This window comes from Pipistrellus hanaki (assembly GCF_964339955.1).
Source record: "Pipistrellus hanaki genome assembly, chromosome: 3".
NCBI classification, from domain to species: domain Eukaryota; kingdom Metazoa; phylum Chordata; class Mammalia; order Chiroptera; family Vespertilionidae; genus Pipistrellus; species Pipistrellus hanaki.
The window spans coordinates 142,882,893-142,896,227 of NC_140505.1; the positions used below are offsets into that span (position 1 = coordinate 142,882,893).

Here is a 13,335-nt window from a genome sequence, read left to right on the forward strand (position 1 = left end):
GTGCCGGCGCCTATAAGAGCCAGAGCGCTGGGGCCGGAGCCTATTGTTAGCCGGAGCCGGGTCGGTTCTGGGCGGCTGCTGCCGGGGACGCCGAGGTGCCGGAGCCGGCCGCCCTCTGCTGCCCGCGGGCCGCCCTGCCCACCCTCCTCCCTCCCTCCGGGTCCCGCCGGCCGGGGAGCTGCCGGCCGAGGTCGCGGCCCCAGGACCGGCGCTCCGCTCCCTCCTCACCAGCGGGCTAGGGCGGCGGCGGCGGGGGCGGCGGCGACCATCGCGGGAGGAGGCAGCCTCGGCGGGGCCGGTAAAGGGCCCGGGGGCGCGGGGCGGGGGGTGGTGGGCCGGCGGGCGGCGGCGGGGGAGTGGTCGGCGCGGAGCCCCGCGGATGGAGGGTGGGAAATGCGGGAGCGGCCGGGGGGCGGGGAGCGCGGCGCCGCCGGAGGGGAGACCGGGGAGGGAGCGGCGCGGAGGTCCGGCCGGAGCGCGGGGGCCGCCCCGGGAGGCCGAGGGGCGGCGGGAGCCGGCGGGACCGCGGCGAGGCTGAGTTCGCGGAGCGGAGCTGATGCGGGATGGAGCGGAGGGGAGGGAGGAGAGGGGGACGGGGGAAATGTGGGAGGAGAGGTGGGGATCTGCGAGGAGCGGGCAGGGAGGGAAGGGAAGGGATGGGGAGGCCGGGCAGGGGCTGCGGGAGATAAGAATGAGCGGGAAGGGTGAGCTGGGGAGAGACGGCCGGGAGCTGGGGGGTTCCCAGAGGGCGTCCATCAGGGGGAACTGGCAACTCGGCATGTCCTTTCGGCTCAGGTTCCCGGTGCAGCCCCCGTGTTCCTGGCGTCGTGTGGGAAAACGGAAGCATCTATCGCTTGCCCCCGGTGGCTAGCTGGATCTCCGCCGCGGGCCCGGGCACGCCGCTGACTGCCACTCATCCCTTCTCGGGCCGTGGTCCTGATGCGTCCTTGTCAGGGAGTTTATAGAGTGGCATGTGACACGCCAGCCTCTCTTCCATATCCAGTGTTAGAAGTTATCCCCGAGAGACAGTTGTCCCCTGCCCTGCAGTTTTCAGCTCAAGGTAAATCCATAGTTGGTTCACATTCCCCTTTTCTGTACCGACTCTCCGCCTTGCAAACCTCCCGAGCCGGAGGAGGTCGGCGTGCACCAGCGTGGTACATGACCGGTCTCCTTGAGAGGGAGTGCTCCCTGCAGCAGCATGCTCCCGATCTTCAGAGGTCTGTGTCCTCCGGAGGGTGGTGGGCAGGCCTGGAGAGCCGCGTCCAGCCTGGCGTGGGGCGGTCCGCACCAGGGAGTGGTGGAGGGGGTGCCCTTGAGGTACCCAGTGTAAAGGAGGTCTTCACTTGCGTTCCTTAAAGATTCGGGATCCTGTCATCACAAGGACACATTTCCACAAAATTCATGGTATCTGCAAATTAACCAGAATGTAGTGTAAACGGAGACACAGGACAGGTCATCTCACTCAGGCTTATCACCCTGAGCAAGCCCGCCTTCCTGTACCCTCGCTACGGATGATAGCAGTCCCGGCGATCTTACCGGAGGTTCTGGTCCCTTGACCTTTAGCAGAAGGTTGGGTTCCAGCTGAGCGGAGAGGCTTTTTCCTCTGAGATGTATCTTTTCTTTCTTGCTTCTTTCTTTTTTAATTCATTTAAGAGAGAGGCTTAAAATACCTAAACTTTGCAAATATATTCTGCATCCACAGAATTTGGCGGGGGTCCCTCGTTTGCTAGTCTCACATTCGGGTTTTAAAGGAACCCTCACAGGCCTGGAAAGGCGGAGATCGAGTGCTCAAGTGCACACATGCTGCAGAGGTGTTTGTTCGGTGCCAGCCTGATGCCTTCTGTGTGCCCTGGAACCTCTGGGAAATGTTTAGCCTGAGCACTTGGGAAGAGACTAAAGCACGTAGGCAGAAAGTGTTAGTTGACCTTTCATTTCCCCGGCATTTTAAAGCTTTTATGGAGGTTTGCATTATTTTCTCAAGAGCATTTGTTGTTTGCGTTGCTCATTTTGACAGTTAACTGTCAGTTGTTGCCTGCATTGCTAGTCTCACCTTGGTTATTTCTGTATGGGTGTAAGTGCTGGGAGCATAACTTGTGTTTCTCTTGAACACCCACATTGATCCTCTGCCGGTTGAGAGGTGGGAACGACTGGTTTCTAATTGTGGTTTGAAAGGAGGTTGGTTTGATAAATTGGAAAATGTGGAATCTAACTAGTATTCTAGTTGTAAAGCAAGAGCTCTCCAGGTTTATGCTTGGTGCCCAGTGAACATCTTGATCTAACAAGTTAAGTTCACACCAGAGAGCTGGACAAGGAGACCTGGACTGAAATTTAAATAGATTGGTTGTGAGGACAGAATGGGTGATTTTATTTTATTTTAATAACAGAGTTAATGTTAGAGAACATGATGCTAACAGCCCTGTGTAGGGTGAAGGGGACTAAGTCATTATGAACGTTATTTACACAGATAGCCATAGATTATTCTCAAGCATTTTAAGGAAAGTATTTTTCTCCTGGGTTTCATATCTCTTTATTTTTCTTCCTTCCTTATACCCCTTGTCATTGTCCAGAACCCAGTGTTCCAGGAGTAGAAGGGGAAAGACATATATAAAAGGGTGAAGGAGAATGGAAAAAGCAGACAGCAATCCCACTGCAGCAGAGAGCACAAACATTAACCTAACGGATGATGCTCCTAAGGGCAACTGGGCGAAGTCAGTGGAGAATTTTGATGATAAAGATGATTTGGGCCCTAGACCATTTGGTTCAGTGGTTAGAGTGTCGGCCCTGGGACTCAGGGGTCACAGATTGATTCTGGTCCAGGGTGTGGACCTCGGGTGTAGGCTCCACCAATTGATACATCTCTCTCCCCCTTCCTTCCACTCTCTCTAAAAATCAATGGAAAAAATACCTTTAGGTGAAGATTTGGGCCATACCCAGTGCCATTCGGGGCTTAAAGAGAAATAGTCAAAGGGCAGCGACGCTCCCAGAAGCGAAGGGGACCCAGGAAAGAACCAGAAGTGCATGTCATAAATCCTGGAGTGAATCCAGGCCGAAGGAAAGGCCGCTCTCCTGTAGCACCACTAGCTGGCTCTCAGTTAAAACAGGCCCGACTTACAGCCTTCCTGAGAAAGCAGATGATCAGCTCAGTTTGAGTTTTCATGTGGTGGATCAGACTTTTAAGTGGGGAGGAAAAATAAAATTTAGTGGTTAACAATATTATTTATTTATTTATTTATTTTTTAACTCACCCACTTAAGTACTTAATTGCAAAGGTTTCCCCCCACCTCATGGAGCCGAATGAGAAATGTGTTAGTTAATAGACACCTTTAAAACCATCGCTATTCGTTCGGCTCTCTCCTTACTGTGTCCTACGAATGTGACCTCTGGTGGCAAGATCAGTAACCTGAAGGACAGAATTGATACTTTGGACTCATTTTTAAATTTAATTACAACTCTTATCAAGTACTTGGTTTCTCTCCCCCCTCCCCCCACTCCCTGGCCAAATTTATTTCAGGAATGTCCTTGTCTGAGACCTATATATGGCTGATGTTTGTTAAGTCCATCTTGTGGCTTAAAGGGCATTTAAAAAAAAAAATCTGAATAGATCTGGTTGACTATATCGAACTTATCCAAGAGCAGGTAAATTGCTTCCAAGAGACACACACCACCCGGAAAAACAGCCTGGAGCAGGCATCCCTGACACCACACCGAGTATAGTCTGGGTAGCTGCTCTGCAGTAATGCAGCCCTGTCTTTCTGGGCAGTGTTGTTATTCCTGCCGCATAATTAGCAACTAGTGAGATCATAGTCTGGGAGATCCCGGCATTACTGAGGCGACGCAGGGAGGCTTCCTATCGGCACATGTGGCCCCGGCCCCGACAGATTCGGATCCTTGCGAAGGAAAGTCCAAAAACAGATCTGTAGCCCAGCCTCCTTGGTTGGGTGACAGCTGGTGGAAGACCCTGGCTGCCATACTGATGTGACCAGAGTAAATTGTCCTTTCTTCTGCTGTTTGTTGTCCCTTTGCTAGCTTCTTTCCAGAGGGCAGAGGCGGCGAAGCTGTTTCCTTGCACAGAGGACGATAGACCGGCGGAACCCCATTTTATGGCAGAGTGAGACTGGGAAAGATTGTGGGTTTTGAAGCCAGTGCAGATTTTAATCGTCAGTCCATTCTTTAGAACCAAAGTTGACCTTTCTAGGAGCCTGGAGAGACACTGTATCCTTGTGAAGATCTGGGTAAAATGTTTCCTTGGCTGCTGATGTACTTTGAAATTGAGAGCCTAGAGCAGCACTTCCCAAAGGGTGCTCCGAGAATCGTTTGTTTGCCCCTAAAATGCTCTGGGAAGCAAAGGGTCCCATATTCAGGTGTGGGGACACACTGCTCTGGACCCCCCCCACCCCCTCCCCATGCTCATTAGCATATTAAAAGCCTCTAAGAGGTTCCCCCGTAAACAGTTTTCTAAACTGTTTTGACACCGCAGTCCTATTTTCATGTAAAAACCATTAATATCCGCCCAGCTGGTTTCCCTCAGTGGTTGGGGCTTTGGCCGAGGACTGAGGAGTTCTGGGTTGATTCTGGTCGTGGGCACTGTACCTCGGTTGCTTGAATCAGTTTATTTCATATATATACTTTGGGAGATGCCAGGCTGTGTCTTCACTCGGAAAAATAATTGGATCTAGTCTAGGTGTAGGCACCGCCTGTTCTGCTTTGACGCCTAGTCCCTCCTCCGGCCCTGGGAGAGCTCTCCTGTGTGATCCTGTGATCCCCCAGCCCCGACGGCAGCCCCAAAGGCCTCCCTCCTCGGGAAAGGTGCTGCGGTCACTCATCTGTTACTCTGAGTGGCTGAGGCTGGAGGGGTAAGGGAAACAGGAGGAGGATGTTGGCCAGAATCAGCAGAGCAATGACCTGATCTGCAGAAAGCAGCCGCCATTGTCGGCTCAGGTGCTTTCTCTCCAGGCGGAGACCTTCGCACACACTGGGAGGGGTCTGTCACAGGAAGGACGGGGATGCTGATTCCTCTTTCCCCTGGGCAGAATCCTAATGCGCCTGGCGACCTGGTGGTGAGCAGGGGCTTTGGGGCCAACGTGGTGGGCTCCCGAGGAAACCCCTGGGAAACCAATGGATGCATTCACGGGCTCGGGTCTCAAGAGGAAGTTTGATGATGTGGACGTGGGCTCATCAGTGTCCAACTCCGATGATGAGATCTCCAGCAGTGACAGTGCGGACAGCTGCGACAGCCTCAACCCGCCGACGACCGCCAGCTTCACACGTGAGTGGGCCACTCCCCCTGCGCACACCCGTCCCTGGCAGCAGGGCCCATTGCAGCTCTTAGAGGCACTTCTAACCAGCTCTTAGCTCCGCCTTGCTCCAGTATCATAGACAAGTCTGATTTATCCCAGTGATTTTACGTAGGCTTGGTTTTTGGGTCCCAGGATGGGTGGATTAAACTGGAGGAGGAGAGGAGTCCAGGATGTACCCTTCCCACCAGAGTGAGTCCCATGGAGTTATGTGATATTGTAGTCTAGCAGGACATGAATCCTTAGAGCCTGAACAGCTGGGGCAACTCCAGATTTCTTAATTCTTCTGCCTCAATTAGTTTCTTGGGTTGATCAGGGGTTGCCAGTGTACCAAATTGGGCTCTGCCTGCTTTTGTAAATAAAGTTTTATTGGAACATAGCCACACCCATTGTCTATTATTGCTTTCATATTAACATTGAGAATTGAGTGGTACAACAGAGCCCTGATGACCTACAAACCCTAAAATACATACTTCGTGGCCCTTTATAGAAATTTGCCCTCCCATTATGCAACACTATCTAATAGAATTTTCCGTTATGAAAAAAAACCTGTTCTATATCTGCACTGTCCCCTCTGGTAGCCATTACCCACATGTGGCTATTGAGCACTTGAGATGAGATTACTGTAACTGAGGAGCTGAGTTGTCAATGTTTCATTTTAACTAACATATTTAAATTGACGTGTGTGGCCAGTAGCTGCTGTGTTGGACAGTGCAGCTGTACAGGTTGTTTTATCCTGAGAAGATTACCTGGAGATCACCTTCCCAACGGATGTCTAAAAATAGACTTTGTGGTCTGCTTGGGAGAAGTCAGTCACTGTGGACCAAAGTCCTCTCCAGCTATGCTTTTATGGCTTGAAAATTGGGACTGTCTCTGGGTACAGGGAGCACCTGTGGGTAAGAGTGGAGAGCCCAGATGGATGAGAAAGAATGAGGTCCCCAAACAGGCCATCGCTGGTCAGTAAGATGCTGTGTTCCCTTCCCAGCCACCTCCATCCTGAAGCGGCAGAAGCAGCTCCGGAGGAAGAAGGTCCGCTTTGACCAGGTGACTGTGTACTACTTCGCCCGGCGCCAGGGCTTCACCAGTGTGCCCAGCCAGGGCGGCAGCTCTTTGGGCATGGCCCAGCGTCATAACTCCGTGCGCAGCTACACGCTCTGTGAGTTTGCTCAGGAGCAGGAGGTGAACCATCGGGAGATTCTGCGTGAGCACCTGAAGGAAGAGAAACTGCACGCCAAGAAGATGAAGGTGCCTGGGGGATCTGGGGCCTGGTGCTTTCCATGTGCCAGTATGAAGTGGGAAACCATCTAGCCTATTTATTATTATTTTCACACACAACAGTGTGTGTGTGTGTGTGTGTGTGTATTTATATTTATATATTTATATTTATATTTTACTGTCGCCCTTCCTTGGCTTGTAGATTCCAGATCTTTCTAGGGAAAGGCTCAGACATGGATGGAATTAGATCTCAGTCTAAGACCCTTCTTTTCATGTCTGGTGGGGAGTCTACCAGAGATAGCAAAATGGCTTCTCTAGAATTTCCTGCCCTTGCCAACCTCAGCAAATTTTTTAAAAAATATATTTTTTTATTGATTTTAGAGTGGAAGAGATAAAAACATCAATGATGAGAGAGAATCGCTGATCACCTGCCTCCTGCATGCTCCCCACTGGAGATCAAACCCACAACCCGGGCATGTGCCCTTGACTGGAATTGAACCCAGGACCCTTTGGTCCGTAGGCTGACACTTGCTCCACTGAGCCAAACAGGCTAGGGCAGCCAATTTTTTTTAAAAAGGTTTAAAATGTGAATGAAGGCATTCAAGTTTGCCACGCCCGGGACCTGGGGAAGCAGAGTGTTTCAATGCCTTATCAGATGAATGTCTCCTGCACAGGCCTGGCCAAGTCTCTTGCGGACCTGTACTGAGGTAGGCGGCTGCCTGATTGCCAAGGTTGTGGGTGAAATCCTGAGGAGACACACTGCAGTGTGGTAGGGTTGGAGAACTGGTGGCAGCGGATGTAGGTTAATGGGATGTCATTGCTTTCTTCCTTTGAGAGTTCCATGTCTAATTTCCTCGGCCTGCTCCTAAAGCCGTACACCTGTTTTTCTAGCTAGAATGACATTCAGGCTTCCCTCTCTGTGTCTGAGGAATTCCATCCCTGACACCATCACCTCCCTACTGCTATAGCAACAGCTGGGCAAATAAACACTGTTCTCGTCATTTGCCATGAGGCTTTCTCCCCTTTCCCCAAGAAGAATCCCTCTCCTAAATCTGGTAGAGGAATTATCTGTCAGAACATAACAGCCTATGGCCTCCCTAGGAGGAGGTCTAGAAATAAATTCCAGGCTTGAGGGATGGGGTTCCAGCTTACCAGCAGATGCAGTGAACAGCAGCAATGATGGCATCTAACCCATCATTGTATCTCCCACAAACCGTCTAATATTTATTTTGCTTTTGGGCTGCCAAAAAGAGAAAAAAGCTGCTGGTGCCTGGCCGGTGTGGTTGAGTTGGTTGAGGGTGGTCCTGTGCATGGAAAGGTTGGCCGTTTGATTCACAGTCAGGGCAGGTGCCCGGGTTGCAGATTCAGACCCCAGTCAGGGTGTGTATGGGTGCGGACTGGTTGATGTTTCTCTCTCTTCCTCTCTATCTAAAATTGTTTGTTTATTTTATGCCTCGCTGCTTTATTTTTTTTAAAATCTTTATTGTTCAGGTTATTAAAATTGTTCCTCTTTTTTCTCCCCCTTAGCTCGCCTCCACCCAGATCCCACCCCACCCTCTGCCTTTACCCCCCACCCTACCATCCTCATCCATAGGTGTACGATTTTTGTCCAGTCTCTTCCCGCACCCCCACATCTCTTTCCCCCTGAGAATTGTCAGTCCACTCCCTTTATATGCTCCTGATTCTATTATATTCACCAGTTTATTCTGTTCATCAGATTTTTTATTCACTTGATTTTTAGATTCACTTGTTGATAGATATGTATTTGTTGTTCATAATTTTTATCTTTACCTTTTTCTTCTTCTTCCTCTTCTTAAAGAATATCTTTCAGCATTTCATCAAATACTGGTTTGGTGGCAATGAACTCCTTTAGCCTTTTCTTGTCTGTGAAGCTCTTTATCTGACCTTCAATTCTGAATGATAGCTTTGCTGGGTAGAGTAATCTTGGTTGTAGATTCTTGCTATTCATCACTTTGAATATTTCTTGCCACTCCCATCTGTCCTGCATAGTTTCTGTTGAGAAATCAGTTGACAGTCCTTTGGGTGCTCCCTTGTTGGTAACTTTTTCTCTTGCTGCTTTTATTTATTTTTTTTTTAAATATATTTTATTGATTTTATACAGAGAGGAAGGGAGAGAGATAGTTAGAAACATCGATGAGAGAGAGTCATCAATCAGCTGCCTCTTGCACACCCCCTACTGGGGATATGTCCTCAACCAAGGTACATGCCCTTGACCGGAATCGAACCCGGGACCCTTCAGTCCCCAAGCCGACACTCTATCCATTGAGCCAAACCGGTCCCGGCCTCTTGCTGCTTTTAATATTCTCTCTTTGTCTTTTGCTCTTGGCATTTTATTTTTTAAATATATTTTATTGATTTTTCTACAGAGAGGAAGGGAGAGGGACAGAGAGTTAGAAACATCGATGAGAGAGAAACATCAATCAACTGCCTCCTGTACACCCCCTACTGAGGATGTGCCCGCAACCAAGGTACATGCCCTTGACCGGAATCGAACCTGGGACCTTTCAGTCCACAGGCCGATGCTCTATTCACTGAGCCAAACCAGTTTCAGCAGTTCTTGGCATTTTAATGATGATGTGTCTTGGTGTGTTCCTCTTTGGATTCCTTTTGTTGGGGATTCTATGCAATTCCTGGACTTGTAAGTCTATTTCTTTCACCAGGTGGGGGAAGTTTTTGGTCATTATTTCTTCAAATAGGTTTTGACTATCTTGCTCTCTCTCTCCTGGCACACCCATAATTCTGATGTTGATACACTTGAAGTTGTCCCAGAGGTTCCTTACACTATCTTCATATTTTTGGATTCTTTTTGCTTTTTGCTTTTCTGGTTGGGTGTTTTTTTGCTTCTTTGTATTTCAGTTTTTTTACTTGATTCTTGCCGTCCTCTAGTCTGTCGTTGGATCTCTGTATATTATTTTTTTATTTCAGTCAGTGAATGCTTAATTTCTAGATGGTCCTTTTTCATATCCTCGAGGGTCTCGCTGAATTTATTTGCCTTTTCTAGAAAATTTTTAAAACCTTATAACTGTGGTTTTGAACTCTATATCCAGTCATTTGCTTTCCTCCATTTCCTTCATTTGTGATTTGTTTCTTTGTCTCTGCATTTTGGCTGCTTCCCTGAGTTGATAGAGTGGCTTTGTGTGCTAGGTGTCCTATAGGGCCCAGTGGCTCAGCCTCCCCAGTTACCTAAGGTGGACACTCTTGGTGCACCCCTTTGTGGGCTGTATGCACAGTCTTGGTGTAGTTAAGCCTTGATTGTTGTTGGTATCTCTGGGAAGAATTGACCTCCAGACCAATTAGCTGTGAGGATCAGCTGTGTCTATGCTGGGAGAACTTCTGTGCTAGAGACACCCTTATTAGGCAAGACTCACTTCAGTGGGACTTTGGTGCTCAGAGTCTACCCCTTGAATGTGTCCCTTATGGATCTGAGGAGTTGAATCTGGATGGTTCCACTTTGACTCCTGGGTACACTGGCTCTTGGATCTCCAAGGAGGTGCTAATTTAGCCTCTACCTGAGGCCGCCCTGCAGGAGCTACTGAGATATCTGCAGATTTATCTTCTTTGTTTGGGTTTTGGGGATGCCTAGATGAGGCCCAGCTGTGAAGCACTGCCAGCTGCTGTGGGGCCTTGGGCCTTCTTTTGGGTGTTCTGGGTCTCACTGACTCAGATGCAGTTTGTTAGGTAAGATTAGAATTCAGAGGACCAGGCTATTCATATGCAAAAGCCTCTGCCTCTGGCTTGGATGGGGTGGAGTCTCAGGGCAGAACACACAGCAATGGCTTCCTGTCAGCTCTGCCCTAAGAGGCCCCTGGGTCTCAGTGTCCTGCGGTAATTGCTGCAAGCACCTCTGAGAGAAAGCCGCTCTCAAGTTTCACCTGCTGCAAGACAGTCCAGTTTTCCCCCGAATGAGTCTGGGTCTCCAGAGTCCTGCCCAGAACTGGAGTTCAGAAAAGTTGGAAGCTTTTGTTTCCCTCCCAATTCAGAAAGCCAATCACGTACTTGGTTGCCAGCCCTCTCCTTGCACACTTCTGTACCTCTGCCTTCCACAGCTCCTGGGAGTCTCAGTGAGCTTTTCTCTTTCCTTCTGGTTGAAGAATTTCCACTCAGCCAGCCTCCCTGTGGTTCTGGGTGATGTCCGTTTTGTCTTTTAGTTGTAGTTTTGAAATGGTTGTGCTAGGCAGCAATTTAGGTGTTTATCTATGCCGCAATCTTGGTTTCTCTCTCTAAAATCATTTAAAAAACAAAAAACTGCTTTTCACCTGCAGCTTTAGTTACCAATAATTTTTTCTAATTCTTACGTTACTTTTTTTTCTCTGCCTTTTATCCATATGGAACTCATTATTATGAATAGTATGAGTTGGGACTCTAACCTTATATTTTTTTTCCAAAAGACTATTCCCTGTCCCAATACCATTTAATTATTAGAAGGCCTTTTGTCAGTGATAAGAAATGTCACCTCCGTCATGACATATTAAATTCTCACGTCTACATTGGTTTCTTTCTATTGCATCTGTAATCTCTTTCCTTGAGAGGATAGCAGGAGTGAGGGTGTTTAGGAGGAAGCCAGTGGTGAGACAGAGAGGAGCGACCCTGAGGTCTGCTGGTACAGATAATAGACTAAGGAATCCTCCGAAGTACCACTTTTTCTCCTCATTTTTTCTGCCCACAAACAAACAAACAAACAGGTGCGTAGCTTATTGCCCAGGAGTGTTGCGTCACGTCTCTCCCGGGAGTTGTTCCTTTACCAGCACTGCTCTGTGGCTGTGTGATGAAATAAGCCAAACTCTCCAGCAGTGTGGCTTTCATCCTGCTATTAGCTTCCAGGGCCCTGGGGATTGTGAGGCCTCGTTTTCTTTACTTGAATTCTCTAGTGAGTTTTCAGATGCATCCAGCTATGGATTGTCTTTAACCTGCCCTTCCACTAAGATTCCCTTTCGTGGCTGGCTGTCCCTCTTACCCCAGAGAACCCAGCTCTGCCTGAATCACATATGCCACCCTACCTCACCTACAGCTTTTCTTTAAAATCAAGTAAAAAATGATTAGAAAGGAGAAAGCAAGGGTTTACAAGCCATTAATAGTTTGCTTATATTTTTCTCCTTCCAGTAAAATGCAACTCTCCTATGTATGAATAGACAAGTCTTCACATTGGGAATTCAGGCTCACTGACAAAGATCTGGTAGCCTTGTACTACACTTTAATGAAATTTACTGCCCAAAAGGTGGTTTTGAGTCCTTTTAGGGGGTGCAAATTGAAGGGTGTTTGCAAGCTTACCTCTGCACCCAAGGAGCATCCAACCATTAATACCCCACACGTGCTGTGGCTGCCGTGTGAGCACGGTTGTTTCATTGCAGACCGTGCTTCTGCAGAGGCTCCCTGCACGGAGGCTCGTGCTGGCGACGCTGCAGGCTGACCTCTCCTCCCTGTTCCGGCAGCTGACCAAGAACGGGACCGTGGAGTCCGTGGAGGCCGAGGGCCTGACGCTGGACGATGTCTCCGATGAAGACATCGACGTGGAGAGCGTGGAGGTGGACGACTACTTCTTCCTGCAGCCTCTACCCACCAAACGGCGGCGGGCCCTGCTGCGGGCCTCCGGGGTCCACCGCATCGACGCCGAAGAGAAGCAGGAGCTGCGCGCCATCCGCCTGTCGCGGGAGGAGTGTGGGTGTGATTGTCGGCTGTACTGCGATCCAGAAGCGTGTGCCTGTAGCCAAGCTGGGATTAAATGCCAGGTCAGTCCACGTCAGGCCTGAGGTGGTGCGCCTGCACTAGAGTCGGGTGTGTGGCGCGGGTGCCAGGGAACCTGGAAGGCTACCCATCAGAGGGTGGCCTCCCTGGGCCTGGACACTCCACAGCCCTCCGCCCCCAGCACGGAAACCAGCACGACAGGATTCAGGCTGCGGAGATAGCGGCCATCTTGTCTGTGTTCTATACCTTGGGGCTGATAAGCAGCTGTCAGCCAATGGAGGAACAGGGGTTAGTAAGTTTAATACTTAGTAGCCGTCTCCTAAATATTGATTGGTTAAAGGAAGCAGGAAAATGAGGTAGGCCTTTAGATTTTATCTTGCAAACACTATTCACAGTGCCTCCACTTCAATTTTATAAAAGTCAATAGTTCTTGGGTGCAGACACGCAGGCTCACACTGGGCCTGGCAGAGCGTCAATGCCTAGTGTCCATACGGGAAGCACATTCCCTCCCCCGGGCCCATCGTCTCCCCGCTGGCCCGTGATGGACGGCTTGGAAGACACATCTCAATGAAAACCAGCAGAACCATCCCGAAGGGTGGGTGGGACTTGTACACTGAGGATGTGGCTGCTGAGTCCTTGTAGCTGAACTGCTGACCAGCCCTTTTCTCACATTTGGGTATCAAATAGCTGTAGTGGACCTAGCCAAACACTGCTTGTCAGACTGAAGTCCCATAATGAATCAGTCTATTATCCACAGACCTGAGGACAGTCCTGATAAGCAGACTGTTCCTAAGAACTGAAATGGAGAGTTCTCTAGGTTGACATCAGAGGAAGACATTGTGTATTTGTACATACCAGCTGACTCACGTTTTTAATTTAATTTTTGCTATTTCCCCCCACACCCCCCCACCCCTTGGGGATCCAAAAGAGAGAAAAGGAAGTAGAAAGGATCTCCTTTCTAGATGGTCTTGTTCTGTAACTTAGTTGTCTTGGTAACTGCTCTAGAAACAAACTGATCGCCCTGACCGGTTTGGCTCAGTGGGTAGAGTGGCAGCCTTCAAACTGAAGGGTCCCAGGTTCGATTCTGGTTAAGGGCATGTACCTTGGTTGTGGGCACATCCCC

General features: G+C 49.5%; 1 protein-coding gene across 4 annotated transcripts in view; it reads left to right on the forward strand.

Moving 5' to 3' along the window:
• Positions 1-13,335, forward strand: part of CSRNP2 (cysteine and serine rich nuclear protein 2) — a 17,488-nt gene continuing 4,153 nt past the window's right edge. The window contains exons 1-5 of one of the 4 annotated variants that reach the window (XM_084877425.1): positions 1-298; positions 796-1,060; positions 5,031-5,266; positions 6,280-6,539; positions 11,960-12,256. In XM_084877425.1, coding sequence (XP_084733551.1) covers positions 5,116-5,266; positions 6,280-6,539; positions 11,960-12,256 — 708 coding nt within the window. In that variant the 5' untranslated portion in view covers positions 1-298; positions 796-1,060; positions 5,031-5,115. The other 3 variants (XM_084877423.1, XM_084877424.1, XM_084877422.1) reach the window with 3 other exon arrangements.